This window comes from Notamacropus eugenii, chromosome 1 (genome assembly GCF_028372415.1).
Source record: "Notamacropus eugenii isolate mMacEug1 chromosome 1, mMacEug1.pri_v2, whole genome shotgun sequence".
NCBI classification, from domain to species: domain Eukaryota; kingdom Metazoa; phylum Chordata; class Mammalia; order Diprotodontia; family Macropodidae; genus Notamacropus; species Notamacropus eugenii.
Window position 1 is genome coordinate 549649000 of NC_092872.1, and position 17824 is coordinate 549666823.

General features: G+C 38.1%; 1 protein-coding gene across 4 annotated transcripts in view; it reads left to right on the forward strand.

Moving 5' to 3' along the window:
• The window catches only part of ADAM17 (ADAM metallopeptidase domain 17), a 77111-nt gene that overhangs the window by 55662 nt on the left and 3625 nt on the right, over positions 1-17824 (forward strand). For 3 of the 4 annotated variants that reach the window (XM_072634253.1, XM_072634251.1, XM_072634254.1), the window contains 8 exons: positions 208-407; positions 1529-1632; positions 8369-8503; positions 10484-10614; positions 12651-12729; positions 13597-13685; positions 15161-15211; positions 15878-17729. In XM_072634253.1, coding sequence (XP_072490354.1) covers positions 208-407; positions 1529-1632; positions 8369-8503; positions 10484-10614; positions 12651-12729; positions 13597-13685; positions 15161-15211; positions 15878-16222 — 1134 coding nt within the window. In that variant the 3' untranslated portion in view covers positions 16223-17729. Of the gene's footprint in view, positions 1-207; positions 408-1528; positions 1633-8368; positions 8504-10483; positions 10615-12650; positions 12730-13596; positions 13686-15160; positions 15212-15877; positions 17730-17824 lie in introns of those variants that run through there. The other variant, XM_072634252.1, reaches the window with a different exon arrangement.

The following is a 17824-nucleotide window of genomic DNA, read 5'->3' on the forward strand; positions in this document are numbered from 1 at the left end:
GTTGGAATTTCCAATAGATGGCATTGGAAGTAACATTAGTAGCCTCTTGGTACTTCTAGGACAGTATCCTATTAGAAATTTCATAGTAAAGACTGTTCCTTGTCATTGAGTAAAAGAAGCAGATGTATTTTAAGATGGGAATGGACTTTTATAATATAATTTTGGCTTATGTGGCGTGTGTGTGTGTGTGTGTGTGTGTTCTTTAAGATGTTTTCAAACTGCAGTAAACAATCCATCTTCAAGACTATCGAAAGTAAGGCTCGGGAATGTTTTCAAGAACGCAACAACAATGTGTGTGGGAATTCCAGGGTGGATGAAGGAGAAGAATGTGATCCTGGCATTATGTATCTGAACAATGACACCTGTTGCAATACAAACTGTACCTTGAAGAAAGGAGTTCAGTGTAGGTGAGCATTGTTAAACCATATAGTTTGATTAGAAATTCTGTAGGTCACTATAAATGAATGAGACTGAAAATGGTATGGTCTTATGCTAATGTTAAACGTAATCACTTCACCTCTGATTTTCTCATCTTTAAAATGTGGTTCACAGTAATGACTTAATTGTATAATATCTTTCTGTGGGATAGAGTAGTGATTCTAAGTCTTTTAAGATTTTGCAAACATAACTTACTTTAAATTACTACCTCATCTATTCTAACATAGTTGTAAAGGGGTGTAAGTAACCTAAAACAATGATTCAATTTGGAAACATGGTCAAGGACATTAAATCCATCTTTTATCCCTTCCCAGTACAGCCAACTAGTAAACTAATGCCTAGCTGAATATAAGAAGGAAAATATCTTAAAATAATAAAAGAAATCTGTGGATGATTGATGGTTAACCATATAAAGAACTATCTAAATAAATAATTGTGATGAAAAATCAGCAGCCTTATACATTAGGTAATTAGCAGCTACAAATGAATCTCGTAAGATTTGGTCTTTTAATCATTTTGTTAAGCCAATAAAAATTAAGAATGCGGAACTGTTTGAAAAGATATGTTATATATTCAGTGTACTTCTGTTGTTACATGTCTGATGCTGTTGCATGTTTTCAAATGAATGTGTCATTTCTTATAGGAGACTCTCAGTGAGGAAATTTCTATTATTGATCCAGATTAGTACCTTCTCTGCAGCTTATATTCTTAAAGCTTTGCCTGGGCACAAATAAAAATCGCAAGTGATTTGTATAGGATCACACTGCCAAGATGTGGAGGAGTACTGGAACTTAAATCTTGTTGATTCTGCATCAAGCTCTCTGCTTTATAGCTGTTACACTGCTTCTTTGAGAAGTGTAGAGAGTATTGTAGCCGCAGTTAGGCCAAATCTCTAGACAGTAGATGAACTGAAACATTGCAGAAATGGTTGTGTAGTAATGGAGTGCATAGATTGGAGGAGTTGGTCTGTAAAGGACAGAGAGCACATTGGTTGCAGAAGGTTCAGTTTTGGTGATGAAGAAATGATTTTAATATTGAAAATGTACTTTGATTCATGTTTTAACTTTCCCATCAAATCCTCTTCTTTCAGTGACAGAAATAGTCCTTGCTGCAAAAACTGTCAGTTTGAGACAGCTGAAAAGAAGTGCCAAGAGGCCATTAATGCTACCTGCAAAGGCGTGTCCTACTGTACAGGTATTTCATCATAGCAGTGTGTGCCAAGAAGTATTAGGTTTATATACACTGTATCAGTATTCTAGCAAGTATTTCCAGAACTGCTTCTAATACAATTATCTAACTATATGAGCCTTTATCTTTTTTTAATCTTTGGGGGAAAAAATTTTGTTATAAAAGACATTTTACTTTATAAATCATATAGTCTTTTCCCCGCCCCATCTAGTTTTATAAAAGAGTTTCATGGGTACAAATGTGTGCAACAATTCTTTCTCCTTAGTACTTTAATGAAATTCATATATACAGTCCAACTTCACAGCAAAACAACAAATATGAAACTTATTTTTGGACTGTATGAATATTTCTATGTCTGCCTCATTTAACATAAAATTGGAAGTTCCTCATCCAGGGTCCTTGCAGCCATAGCATCTTTGTATTCTACTGTCTTTGGTTGTCTAATCTGTGCATAAATGTTTCCACCAGATTCAGAGAGTACACTTTGGAAGGAGGATGTAATTGTTGCTTGACCAGCTTTTGAACTTTTTTTTAAAATTTGTTTATAATTTTTACCATTTACTTCCATAAGATTTTGAGTTCCATATTTTCTCCCCACCTCTCCCCTCCCCCCACCTCAAGACTGCATACAATCTGATACAACCTCTACACATATACTCATTTTTAACATATTTTCACATTAGTCATGTTTTAAAGAAGAATTAGAACCAGTGAGAGAAACCATGAGAAAGAAGAAACAAAAAGAGAGAGCGAGAATGCAAATACTTCGATTTGCATTTAGACACCATAGTTCTTTTTCTAGATGTGGATAGCATTTTCCATCATGAGTCATTTGGAGTCGTCTTAGATCTTTGCATTGCTAAGGAAAGATAAGTCTATCAAAGTTAGTCATTGCACAGTGTGTAAAATGTTCTTCTGGTTCTGCTATCCTTACTCAGCATCAGTTCATGTAAATCTTTCCAGGTTTTTCTGAAATTGGTCTGCTCGTCATTTCTTATGGAACAATAGTATTCCATTACATTCATATACCATCACCAGCATTTTTCAGCCATTCTCCAGTTGATGAGCATCCCCTCAATTTCCAATTCTTGGCCACTACAAAAAGTAATTTTTGAAATTCTGCAGCTTTTCATTGAGCTTCCACTTTTGGTAAATTGTGAATAGCTTTTGAGGCTGGTTAGGATTAATAATTTTATATGGTTATGGATTTTTTCTTTTATTAATGAAAAATAATTTTTGAAAAAGGTATATATCAATTAGTCAGTCTGTAGAATATTAAGCACCAACTATGTGCAAGGCAGAGTGCTAAGTAGGCCAGTACTCACAGATATGAGCTGAGGAGGACATTCTTTTTCATATGAGCTAGAAGAAGTTCATGATTATGAATTTAAGGGATGTCAGTCTGTTCTAGGCATCCTTAATGATAAGGGACTTCCTCTTTAAAAGGGGATGTCCTAAACCAAACATCTGTAACAATTGAATTTGGTTAATTCAGGCACTTCAGTTTCCACCTTATATGTAAGAAAGCCACATGGTATTATGGAAAGAGTATTTGATTTGGAGTTAGGAAACTTGGGTTCTAGTTCCATCTCTACCACTTAACTGCTGTGCAGTGTCAGGTCAACTACTGACCCTCTTGTAGTTCCTGTTACCTATTTTTTTTTTCTTATTTTAACTTTGATTTTATTGGAAAGGCTTGTAATGTATTTCTTTTTTTTGTTTTTTAATTTTTTTTAAATTTATTTTTAGATTTCAACATTCATTTCCACAGAATCCCAAGTTCCAATTCTTCTCCCCAGCTCCCCTCTCCCTCCTCCCCATAATACCTTGCATTCTGATTACCCCTTCCCTCAATGTGCTCTCCCTTCTATCACACCCCACCCTTCCCTTATCCCCATCTTCTCTCTTTTCTTGTGAGGCAAGATAATTTCTCTGCCCCATTACCTGTGTTTCTTTTTTTGCCTGTTATATGCAGTAATAATTCTCAACATTTGTTTCTAATACTTTGAATTCCAACTTCTCTCCCTCCGTCCCTCCCTCCCACCCATCCCCACTGAGAAGACAAGTGATTCAACATCACCTATATATGTGTCGTTTTGCAAAAGACTTGCATAATAATCATGTTGTGTAGTACTAACTGTATTTCCCTCTATCCTACCGTCACACACCCCCCCTTTTTATTCTCATTTAACCTTGTCCATTCCCAAAAATGATTAGTTCTAGTTACTCCCCTCTCCCATTTGTCTTCCCTTCTATCATCCCCCTCACCCCACTTGTCCCCTCCTCCCCTGTAGTGTAAGATAGATTTTCATACCAAATTTAGTGAGCATGTTATTCCCTCCTTAAGCCATATGTGAAGAGAGTAAGCTTCACTTTTCCCCTCTCATCTCCTCCCTTTTTTCCTTCATTGAAAAAGATTTTTCTTATCTCTTTTATGAGTGATAACCTGCCCCATTCCATTTCTCCCTTTCTCCTCCCAGTATTTTCCTCCCTCATCCCTTACTTTTTATTTTATTATTTTTTTATGAATATCATCTCTTCTGATTCAATTCAACCTGTACTCTGTGTGTGTGTGTGTGTGTGTGTGTGTGTGGGTGTGTGTGTGTGTGTGTGTAATCCCTCCACTTACCCAAATACTGAGAAAAGTCTCAAGAGTTACAAATATTATCTTTCCATGTAGGAATGTAAACAGTTCAGCTTTAGAAAGTCTTTTATGATTTCTCTTTCTTGTTTACCTTTTCATGCTTCTCTTGATTCTTGTGTTTGAAAGTCAAATTTTCTATTCAGTTCTGGTCTTTTCATCATGAATGCTTGAAATTCCTCTATATCATTGAATGACCATTTATTCCCTTGAAGTATTATACTCAGTTTTGCTGGGTAGGTGATTCTTGGTTTTAGTTCTAGTTCGTTTGACTTCTGGAATATCATCTTCCATGCCCTTTGATCACTTAATGTAGAACCTGCTAGATCTTGTGTTATCCTGATTGTATTTCCACAATACTCAAATTGTTTCTTTCTAGCTGCTTGCAATATTTTCTCCTTGACCTGGTAACTCTGGAATTTGGCTACAATGTTCCTAAGAGTTTCTCTTTTTGGATCTCTTTCAGGAAGTGATCGGTGGATTCTTTCAGTATTTATTTTGCCCCTTGGTTCTAGAATATCAGGGCAGTTTTCCTTGATAATTTCATTAATGTCTAGGCTCTTTTTGGTCATGGTTTTCAGGTAGTCCCATAATTTTTTAATTGTCTCTCCTGGATCTATTTTCTAGGTCAGTTGTTTTTCCTATATTTCACATTATCTTCCACTTTCTCATTCTTTTGGTTTTGTTTTGTGATTTCTTGGTTTCTCATAAAGTCCTTAGCCTCCATCTGTTCCATTCTAATTTTTAAAGAACTATTTTCTTCAGTGAGCTTTTGAACCTCCTTTTCCATTTGGTTAATTCTGCTTTTGAAAGCATCCTTCTCCTCATTGGCTTTTTGAACCTCTTTTGCCAATTGAGTTAGCCTATTTTTCAAGGCGTTATTTTCTTCAGCATTTTTTGGGGTTTCCTTTAGCAAGGTGTTGACCTGCTTTTCATGATTTTCTTGCATCTCTCTCATTTTCTCTTTCCAGTCTTTCCTCCATCTCTCTTGATTTTCAAAATCCTTTTGGAGCTCTTCCATGGCCTGAGACCATTGAACATTCATATTGGATGTTTGGGACACAGAAGCCTTGACTTTTATGTCTTTCCCTGGTACTGGTACGCATTGTTCTTCCTCATCTGAAAGAATGGGAGAAGATATCCGTTCACCAAGAAAGTAACCTTCTGTAGTCTTATTTTTTTCCCCTTTTTTGCACATTTTCCCAACCAGTTACTTGACTTTTGGATCCTTTGTCAAGAGTAGGGTATACTCTGGGGATGTGTAAGATCTCAATTTCTCCAACATGGCACAGTCAAGCGTGTATACTGGTCTGGGAGGAACCAGAAACTGTTGTGCCCAGAATCTGCGAGTGGTAGAGTTTCTTCTCCACAACCACCTGGCCTCCAGTTCCACCAAGCCAGCACTGGGGGCTGAGATTCATATCAGCTGCTCAATTCCCCCAGGGACTTTAGGCAGGGGCAGGGCTGCCATTCAGTGTGAGATAAAGATCAGCTGCTGATTCCCCCAGGACCATTAGGTGGGGGCAGGGCTGCTACACAGGGCTGAGGTAAGAATCAGCTACTCAGTTCCCCCTGGGATTTTAAGATCCCACCATGCATGCAGGCTTCTATGGAAGCTGCTGCTGCTCCATACATCCTCTGCCACCGCTGCCTGAGTCCAGAGTTATGGGAAGACCCTGCTCCCTTCTTGACCAGCTGAAAAAACCCTCTCACTGACCTTTGGCGCCTGTGGGTTGAGGGATCTGCAAACCATCGCTACTGCAGCTGAGAGTTCTGCCCCCGAGGCCTATTTGGGTCCTCCTCCTGGTGCCGTGCTGCAGGGCCAAGGCTGGGCTGGGCTCTGCTCCACGGCTAGTGCGACAGACCTTTCCCATCAGCCTTTCACATCACCCTGGGCTGGAAATCTCCTCCACTCCATTGTTCCGTGGCTTCTGCTGCTCTAGAATTTGTTGAGAGTCTTTCTTCACATGTATTTAAGGGCTGTGGGGGAAGAGCTAGTATATGTGCGTCTTTCTTCTCCTCCATCTTGGCTCCACCCCCCTCGATTCTCTTTTTTTAAAGAACTATTTTATTCAGGGAGCTTATGAACCTCCTTTTCCATTTGTCTAAATCTGCTTTCTAAAGCCTTCTCACTGACTTTTTGGACCTCTTTTTCCAATTGAGTTTGCCTCTTCTTAAAGGTGTTATTTTCCTCAGCATCTTTTTGGTTCTCCTTTACTAGGGTGCTGACTCACTTTTCAAGCTCTTCTATGGCCTGAGCCCATTTCATATTCATTTTGGGGGTACTGGAGGCAGACGCCTTGACTTACTCTGACAGTATGCATTGTTCTTCCTCATCCGAAAGGATGGAAGGAGACACCTGTTCACCAAGAATGTAACCTTCTGTGGTCTCATTTTTTTTCCCTTTTTTGGGCATTTTCCCAACCAGTTACTTGACTTCTAAATCCTTTGTCAAGAGGAGGGTCCTAGTGCTTCTCCTCTCCCCAGTACAAGGCTAAGATTCAAATCAGCTGCTCAGATCCCTTGGGCTTTGGGTGGGGATGAGGCTGCCACTGAGGGCTGAAGTTCAGATCAGCTGCTCAGTTCCACCAGAGGTTTTCAGATAAGCTGCCTGGACAATGGACCCAGGCTGCTTCCTCGGCCACCGTAGCTGCCTGCCTCCTGCTGCTGCCACAGCCTCTGCCGCCACCTGGGGCCAGTACTGTGGGAACCCCATTCCCCTCTCGCCCAGCTGGGAAAGCCCTCCCACACTGACCTTTGGAGCTTTCTTGGCTTGTGAGTTGAGGGTTCTGGGACCTTCCCTGCTGGGAATTCTGCCCTGGAGGTCTGTTCAGGTCCTGTTCTTGCCAGGACTGGGCTCCACTCCACTCCTCTCAGCATCCTGTGAGATAGACCTTTCCTTTTGGCCTTCCAGGTTACCCTTGGCTGGAAACCTCTTTTACTCTGTTGTCCTGTGACTTCTGCTGCTCTAGAATTCATTGAGTCATTTTTTATCAGTATTTTGTGGGTTGTGGGGTAAGTGCTAGAGTATATGCATCTTTCTACTCCACTATCTTGACTCTGTCTCCTCCCCCCACCCCCTTACCTATTTATTAGATAACACTTCCCCATCTACCAGTGTGCAGGACTGGTTTGAGAAAGGGTTTTGTAAGGGATACTCAACAAAAGTAGGGTGTGAGTCCTTATTGTTGTCACTCTAGGCAGTATAGTATAGCATAGCCTAGAGTAAAGTGATTCTTTTCATCATCTTCATTCTTAGCTGTTTCAGTCCCCTTGCCTGATTTTGTGGTCTTGGCCTCATTTCATTTTATCTTTGTGTTTCATTATTTACGACAACAAGCATTTTACCTTGTACCTGCCATGTATAAGGCCTTTGCTTAGGCACTAGGGATACAAAATAGACATGACAGAGCTTCACCCCTGAAGAAGCATCATATAATCTAGTAGAGGAGACAGACCATTTATGGAAAAACATGGTATTTACAGCTTTGTGTTGCAAAGTGCCAAATGAATGGAACATATAGTTCAGAAAGAAGGAGAAATCACCATGAGCATTTGGAATTTTAAAATGAACTTCACAGTGTCTTCTTTGAAACAGAATCCAGTTCATTAAAGGCTGATATCTTTCCACAAAGCGTTGTCAGAAAAGTTTTACTGTTATATTGAAAATGTGTCCCATCCAAGCCCTGGGAATAGCATAGTTGATCCTTTCTTATATAGTTAGCTACTCTTTGTGTGATGAATCATGCTGAATTATGAGAAGCTCACTTTTCTGTGCTGCTGTTCCACACTATTCATGGATCAGCTTTTTGGAATAACAGCTCACATTTTTGTAGCACTTTAAGGTTTGCCAAGTACTTTCCTCATAACAGCCCTATGATGTAGAGGAAGTTTAGATATCTTTATTTTTATACAAATGAGGAAATCAGGTAAGTATTAGAGCATTTGATAAGCCAAGTCATGCCTTTTGTAGGATTTCACTTCCCATGAGAGAGAATATGTCATGTACCTGTAGTTCACATACTTGTAGGATGGACTTATAGGAGGATGAAAGAAATATTTTATTCCAGTATAATCTGTTCTCTATTCCTTTGTTTCTAGGTAACAGCAGCGAATGTCCCCCTCCTGGAAATGCTGCAGATGATACTGTTTGCTTGGATTTAGGAAAGTGTAAAGATGGAGAGTGTATTCCCTTCTGTGAGAGGGAGAAGAATCTCCAGTCTTGTGCATGTAATGGTGAGCAGAAGAACCGATTATTCTTGCCTTTCTTTAGAGGCAACAAGAAAGGAGAAACTAAGCATGTAAATTGGCAAAATCATCAAAACCAAAGCCTGTTAATTATGAAATAGCATTTCAACAGCTTTCTCCAGAACTTCCTTGTTTTGTTCTTAATTGGTTATGATTTAACATCGTAGCATTTAGAACTGAAAGGGACTCGAGCTCAGCTCATACAGTTTTGTCATTTTACAGACACAGGACAAGAGAAATTACTTGTCCAAGGTTACATGACTATTAAGTATTAGCTAGGATTCAGACCAACATCTGGTTCTAACTTCAAGGCTCCATGCCAGATGAAGTCAAGAAATAGCTAATCTGATTAATTGTTCTGAAAGGTGACTTATTATAGTGGAAGGAACATTGAATCTGAAATGTAAGGGCCTGGCATAAGATCTGCTCCTCATTACCTAGGGGATAAGTCAATTTCCCTGAGCCTGGGTTGTCTTCACATGACCAGGATTCCAGCACTAAATCATCAGATCCTCAAACTGAGAATACTTGGCTTCACCAGTTGCTACAGCATGGCATTATGGGATGAAACCCAGAAATGGGAAGAGGGTTTTCTTGCTAGCCTCTTGATTGACTGATTCCTGTTTTAAGCCTCAGTATCAGCATCTGTAAAATAGAAGTAATTAGTCCTTTCATGCTCATTGGAGCTATTAATGTGTAAGTGAAGCATTCGAAGAGCTCTGAACTAAAATAAGCTTGGTGTTTTATAAATATAAGAATTAATTCTCATAGCACAGCTATCTTACTATAACTTGTATTACATACTGAATTGTGTGCTTTTTCAGCCAGCTGATTTTCCTAGTTGAAGTTTTCCACTTTCAGTGTTCCGTTCCTTTTTTGTAGGGGTAGACTCCTTTCTGATTTCATTTATATATTCTAGTGTTGTATTGGAACCCATTGTCCTGGCTGTGATCCCAAAACCTCCAAAGTTTTGGGTAAACATCATGGAGGTCACTTTTGGGCCAGCCCCAACATGGTAGGGGTTATGTCACATGTAGAAAGAGTCCTGGTGTAGAGCTGGTATTTGGGAATCAATCCCAGCTTTGCTCCTCCCTTAGGGAATCCTCACAAGTCACTTTACATTTCAGGACCTCATCAATTTCCTCATTTACAAAACAAGTTTGCTATAATAGTGCTTTATTTAAAGTTTACAAAGTATTTTACATGGATGATGTCTAGAACTGGAATTTAATCCTCAGACCTGTGAGATAGGTACCACAAGTATCATTTTATAGGTGGAGAAACTCAGGTGAAGTTGCTGGTCCATGATCACACAGCAGTCCTGCCTTATAGGGTTGTTGTGAGGATAACTACAGTGGGGAGAAGTGCAATGTGAAAGGCACTTGTCAGGTAGTAACCACACCTGAGAATGCAGCAGCTTACCTCATGGTCTACCTGCATCTTCAAAAGCATTCATTACATTGGCAGCTTAAGTAATAATATTTTGAATTGACTTTAAACCAAGAAGCCAAGGATTTAAATTGACAAGATTAGTAGTTATATACAGGTACTGAGAAAATTTGTGATATGCTTGTGAGAAAACTTGCACTTTGAAAAACCTTAATGGCATATTGAATCCTAGAGGAAATTTTGATTTCAGTGCAAGTTTTGTACTGAACATGGGAAGAGGATACTTTTCTATGCAGCTTTTTTTTTTTTTTTTTGCTCAGAGGGTCACAAAGGGCATTATTCTCCTGTAGATATTATACATTTGTCTCTTAAGAGATGAGCAGGAGACTTTGAGAAACGATTAGCTGAAAGGTAAAAATGGGTATTATTAACTATTCCTCTCCCTTCCCTTTGTTTTTTAAAGGCATAGTAATTCCTCTTCCCGAGAGTGTTGTGTGGTTAGTAAGGGAAAGGGAAGGAGAAAGAAATTAGTACTATTTGGAAGCTCCAGTTGATGACATGCAGTGTCTTCTCTTTCAGAAACTGACCACTCCTGCAAAGTGTGCTGTAGGGACGAATCTGGCCGATGTGTTCCATACCTTGATGCTGACAATAACTTCTTATTTTTGAGAAAAGGAAAGCCCTGTACTGTGGGATTTTGTGACATGAATGTAAGTATGTATGTCCTGTATGTGTCCTTAAACAATCTGGTGGCCCTAAGAAGCCTGGAAATTTTCATTTCTTAAAAATGTAGCCATTTATTATGCTTAGGTAATAAACCATGTACTGCATTGGTGTGTTAATTGACTGATTCTGCACGCATGATAACATACAATATGTGAGAGAACTTGTTTTCTCTTTTCTAATATTCATCATATATGTCATATTTTACGTTATAGCAAATTAAGTAACATACAACAATCGTGTGGTAAATATCATATTAAGCTGCATAATGTCATTCATCCTCACAAAGTGATGGCAGCTAGGTGGTAGAGTGAATAGAGTGCTGGGCTTGGAGTCAGGAAGATTCATCCTCCTGACTTCAAATCTGGCCTCAGACACTTAACTAGCTGTGTGACTTTGAGTAATTCACTTCACCCTGTTTGCCTCAGTTTTGTCATCTGTAAAATGAACTGAAGAAGGAAATGGCAAACCGCTCCAGTATCTTTTCCAAGAAAATCCCAATGGAGTCACTACTGAAAATGACTGAACAACAACATGACAGAGTGATGTCAGTTATCACACTGGCTTAATACATGCCATATGATAATATACTTTGATCTACTTTCTGTGATATACTTTATTATGCCATACTACACTATATATGTGATATTACCTTATGCTTTACATATATTGTTCTATACTATACGATACATACAAGACTATGCTATGGTATCCTGTGTTCTGCTATATACTGTGTTTTATTACATTTTATGCATACTGTGTATTATGTATTTTATACAATATAGCATAGCATAAAATGACTTGCTTTAAGTGAAGTAGAAGTGGACTGGTGGCCTAATTTTCTTTTTCTTTTTTCATTAGCATGGTGTCCATGAACTTAGTTTTTATTTTTATAAATATAATTTTTTTCATTTAATATCTATTTTCTTTCTCCCACATCTCTTGCTCCCATTGAAGAAGAAAAGCAAAACCCTCAAAGCATATCTGCGTAGTTGAGCAAAACAAATTTTCTGTATTTGCCATGGCCAAAGTATGTCTCATTCTGCACACCAAGTCTATCTTCTTAATTGTCAGGAAGTGGTGTAGCATGCTTCATCACTGCTCCTCTGGAATCAGGATTCTGCTTACTTAAGCCAGGGAAAAAACCCTTCATTTTCCATAGATAGTTTTGTATACAAATACACACACACACACACACACACACACACTCACACATACACACACACACACATTCTCTCATAGACATACACATGTATATACATACATACTTATACATATAATGGAAGCAAGTTTTAAAATGCATGGAGATGGGAGAGTATTTCCACAGTAGTAGCAGGATGACTTTCTAGGGCAACAGCTAAATTTCCCAAACAATACTTTTTCTTTGAGTGTTATCTTAGGTTAAAAGATTCCTTCCAATGTGTTTGTGTATCATGTTCTGATTTGTTATACGATTTCTTTCATTTATCTTAGTCTGACTACATAGCATGACTATAGTGAAAATATACTCAATAGGAAAGTATATGTAGAATCTATACAGAATTGTATGCAGTCGTGGGGAGGGAGGGGGGTAGTGGGGGGTAGGTGGGGGGGGATAAAATCGCAATTGTATGGCAGTGATCATTAAACATTAAAAAAGAAAAAGAAAAAAAATAAAAAGAAAAAAAAAAGATTCCTTCCAGCTCTTGAGCCTGTCTGTAAGTTGTGAATCATTATTGTCATTACAACATTTCTAGTTAGTTGTCTTCTGTGGTCCGAAATTTAGGTGGTCTGTGCAGCTAGATTTTTATATAGTAGTAATAATAATACTAATTTTAAAATTATCTCATTTGATCCTCAGAACAATCCTGAGGAGAAGGTGCTATTATTATCCACATGTCATAGATGAGTAAACAGGCCAAAAGTGACTTCCTGAGAGTCAGTCTATCCAGTGTACCATCTAGCTGCCCTTTGAAGGGATTTTGAGACCCTGTTTTTCAGTGTTTATGGCATTGGTTACTCATGCTAACATTTTCCTTTAAAGGGTAAATGTGAGAAACGAGTGCAGGATGTGATAGAGCGATTTTGGGATTTCATTGATCAGCTGAGCATCAATACTTTTGGTAGGTTCTTTCCTGGACTCTTTTCATATAGAACATTGGAGAACTTAACACTATTCTTGGAAGACTAATTATGGAGAGAGGATTAAGTGCTTTAAAACTTAAAAAAATAAAATCCACTACAATGACAAAAGAATTATTCTTCTGCTTGATGTGTCATTTAACAACCTGACAGTAAGATTTATTTTGGATATATCCCTTTGTGGACAATTACGAATTCATTGTATATGTGTAGAATAATTCAGAAAAAAAGTGAGTTTTGTTTTTTTTCCTGACTTGCTAACTAGAATCATAAGATTGAAGAAGTAGAAGCCTTTCATGCATTTATCACAAATCAGCTTGGTCACTTCAAATAAAAGTGCAGTAATGTAGCTTTGTCATTCTACATGGGTCAGGGCTAAAACGTTTTTCTTTCTAAAAGAATATATTACAAATACAATATATTCCTATTGATTCTAGGACGTGTAATCTGATCGAGACACTTATTTTACTGACGCTAGTTGTCATTCATTGGTTGACATTTAGTCAGCTAATTTTCCCAGAACCAAGGCATATTATTGACTTCTGGGACTTTATATTAACATGTAACCCACACAGTCCATATTGTATAAGGATTGGCATCTTGAGCAATCTGAATCAGCCATCAGCCCTTTAATGCTGCATACACTGTCTTCAGCTGGTGCCTCAAAACTTTCAAAGTACTTATTTGCAATGAGATTTTCAATTTATCACATTCTTCACATGTATCTTCTCAATGGAGTATTTCTATAACAAAGAATTACAGATCAGAAACTACTGTTGATAAGGAAAAAAATTTGGATTTGTCAAAAACTGACATCAGACATTTACAGTTTTTCAAATTATTTACAGGGAAGTTTTTAGCAGACAACATTGTTGGTTCAGTCCTTGTCTTTTCCTTGATTTTGTGGATTCCTCTCAGCATTCTTGTCCATTGTGTGGTAAGTCACAGGTCTTTAAGTGATTATGAATTTAATTTTGAATACAGCAATCTACTACTGTTTATGAAGGATAGATGGAAATTGGTCTTGGCAAAATATTGTGTGAAACTGCAAACCTTTTCACCAACATACCTAGAATGTTACTGGGACATTGCTTCTTACTGCTGTGACCTTATATTAGTCAAAACATGGGTTTGTTTTACGAGTAAATCTTAGTAAGGATCCAGTTTTACTCCTCTTATTTTGCAGAAGAGTTCTGTATTCACCGTAGAAGATTTTACATCTTAGTTTAGTTTTAAAATACAGCCCTTAAGTATTAGGGGACCCTAATAAGGTGGTCCAGATATACATTTTAAAGACCACTTAAGTATAAGCAGAGGTACTTAAAGTAGCCATCTCCAAGTTGTTACCATCTAGTTCTGAATGCACTAAGTCAGTCTAGTAATGAGTGAATCTTGTACCTCTTGCAATAAAACTTTGAGGAACTCAAAATGCTTTTCAGATTTCCTTCTATGTGGGGTAGCAGGAAGGGAGGCAGTATTTTCTCCATTTTAGAGAGACCCAGATCTCCTGTCTTAGGCCCACCCCAAAACTTCTGCTGTTCTTTTGTTTACCCTTCATATAGTAATTTTCAGAATGATCATCTCATTTGAAGTGCGGCAGATGCCGTAAAACAGACTCCTGCCAACCATCAGTAAGAGCGTGGATCCTGATTCTTAGTTCTATAAAAATATAGCATAATTCAGGAAAGGCTTTTTATGTATCTGATGCCCACATGAGCTTTGTGTTTTGGAAAGACTTGCTTTAGGCATTTGCATTGTTCTTAGCCCACTCAACACAGGACTGGCTGCTTGTTGAAAAGGCTATGGAGGAAGTTAGAAGCAGGAAGGACGGGGAGGGAAGTGGTAGTAAGCAAGGGTATGCAGGAATAGCCACATTTTAGGGATTCTTTGGGAATATGTACACACCTACAAAATAAATGACCTTTGCTGTTAACATTTGAACTGTCTTGTGCTCTTAATACACTTAACTAATCCCACTGAGAAAATACTTGAGAAATTGCCTCGAACCTTCTTTTCTTCATCTCCCAGTACTCCCTAGTATTATTTTCGTGTTGCTGTACTAGAGAACAAGACATCAGTAGAGACTCAAGAGGCCTTTGTCATTTTCTTGCCTAGAGAGTAAAAGGGTGGATTGAAATACTGCCATGAAACCTTACCTGTGGTCACACTAAATCCTACTAAGTTAAGAGTACAAAAGTTTTTTTGTTGAAATGTTTAACATTTCTGGTGGCAAATGACTTAGAGCTTTCTCTGGAGAGCCATTTACCTGCTGGGCCTGCTGGTGGTTTTATAGTCCTAAGCATTCTTTTCCGTGTCATAGAAATGGCCTAAATTGGAGGTGGGCAAAGAGATAGCATGTATTGCTTAATTTTGTTTGAAAAAATGTTTTCTAAGTTTAAATTTATTTTCTAGGACAAGAAATTGGATAAACAGTATGAATCTTTGTCTTTGTTTCACCCCAGTGTAAGTATGCCGTATAGACGGACAGATAATAGATCTTTGGTGCCCTCTTACCTTTCTTTCATACTTCTTATGTGGGAGTTAGCGTTTGTACATCTCTGTGCACTTCCTTACAGTGCTACGTAGTTAAAATGCACTCCATCCCCTTTCCCCATTTCTACTTGTTGAAATTCTACTAAATTTAGCTTAAATGTAAGCAAGTGAAGTAAGTGAAGATATCAGATACTATCATATAGAAGCATAGTACTGTGGAAGAAGTACCCGATTTGGATTCGGAGGACTGTAACTATGTGGTCTTACGCAGGCTTAGAATACTTAAGCAAGTCACTGAACCTCTCTGGGCCTGAGTTTTCTTTATCTGTAAGACGAAGAGGATTTGATTAAACGGACCAGGTCCCTTCACTCTGCAATACATAATTCTGAGGATTTTACTGTGACTTGAATGCCAGGCTTGCTTCAGATCCATCCCAGTGCACAAGCCGGGATGTAAGATAATCAATTGGGATTCCCCACAATGACTTTACTCTAGCATGAGTTCCTTTTTTTTCCTCTCATGTTAAAATGGTGAATGAAAGTTTCAAGAAGAAAATTTTTCTTAAGAGACTCCGCCCTCTTCTTAGGTTGGATGAGAGTAAGGAAAAAGTTTTAAGATAAAACCTGTCTTTTCAGAACGTGGAGATGCTGAGCAGCATGGACTCAGCATCTGTTCGCATCATCAAACCATTTCCTGTGCCTCAGCCCCCTGGCAGACTTCAGCCACTCCAGCCTGCTCCAGTGATGCCCTCAGTGGCTCCGAAGCTGGACCACCAAAGGATGGACACCATTCAGGAAGACCCGAGCACTGATTCAATCCTTGATGAAGGATCCTTTGAGAAGGATCCTTTCCCAAATAGCAGCTCAGCTGCAAAGTCTTTTGAGGATCTTACAGACCATCCTGTCACCCGGAGTGAAAAGGCATCCTCTTTTAAATTACAGCGCCAAAGTCGTGTGGACAGCAAAGAAACAGAGTGCTAGTTTAGGGGTTTGTGTCTAGCTTTTTTGACTTGCCTGTTCAAAATAATTTTTTATGGGTTTAATCTAAGATCATTACATTATTTCAAGGGGCTAGGTAGGAAATGGGACAAATATGGAAGTGACTTAACAGCAGATGCTGGACATGTGTTTGACCTTCCTTTATTAAAATACTCCTCCTGTCGTAGCCCTTTTTCCTTTCAAGGAGGTAAGCTTGTTTTGAAGCTTTTTGGTTTGATTTAATTTTTTTGAATCTTTAAAATGTACTTTAACCTGTGGTGCAAAAAGCAGAAAATCTAGCTGGATCAGACTGTGTATGTATGCTTTTTGTAATTTAACTTTTTTAATAACAGCACTGATTAGAGAGGTGAGATTTCTTTAAAAAATAAAAGGATTACATGGTCCTTTGTATATCGGGAGACACGTAATAGTTATTTGTCATGAAAACTACAACATCATCATTCGTTTTCAAATGAAGATTGAGCTGAACCAAAATCTCATTTTAAATGATCTAAATATGAGTGTCAGGTGTTACCAAGAGCCAAGAATAGTTAAGAGGTGGGTCATAAAATCTTGGAAGTAATTTTGGTGGTATATCTGCTCTTAAATGGGGCAAGATAGAAGTTCACATTGGCAGGAAAAGGGAATATATACATGTTTTCTAAGAACACCCCGTTTTTGGAGTCTTCCAAATGTTTAGACCTCATATGCTGGTTATTGTCTTTGTGAATTCCTGTTGCCAAGAAAGGAGTTAGTACTATTGGGCAGGAATCCCGACACACAAAGCAATACAAAGTATGAAGAATTAACCAAACGTAACTTAAAATGTGGTTCTAGATTAGTCAACTGATCAAGCAGATAAATAAATAGCAAGCTTTCTTTTTGGACTTTTTGACCTGTCCCAGTTGTCACTGTAAAGTCTTTTTTGATAGATTGGCAAATAGACGCTTGCGTTACTTGTTGCTTTTAGAAGTGTCCCAGGATCCTGAAAAATCGCCAATTGCTACGTGAAGGATAAACCATGTGCAGTTCACTTTGATTTACACAGAATTCTAGAGTGAAAAGCATTTCTGAGTAGTAAGAAAGTGCTCACCAGCCAAGATATTTTGAGTTAGCTTGTATTTATGAAATTGATGGGAATTAACCAAACCTGTGACAAAATGTGTTTTTTGAAGAATATATTTGTTACATGGATTCTTGTTACACTAATACTTGAACTTGTGCCTTATGGTATTGTTACTGTTAACTATTCATCATGTTATTGTTAGTTATACTTTTGGAATTTGAACACTGGGGTGCGTGTATGTGTGTGTATGAAAGTGTGGGAGATCCATATAATTTCCTGAAAAATATAACCATTTTTATAAGATTTTATGACTTTTTTAGAAACAAAATTGTCTTTGCCTTTCCCCCATGTGTAGAATTAACAAGATGCTCAGCATGGAATTTGTAGCTATGGAACTGGTACTATTTGCCTTAAATTGTTAATAAATATTTAATAACATCAAAATAGTGTTCCTAATTCTCAATACTTTGTAATTTACATAAGAAAATGCAAATGGTAATAAATAAATCTGTCCAAGACTATAATAACCAAGCACCTGA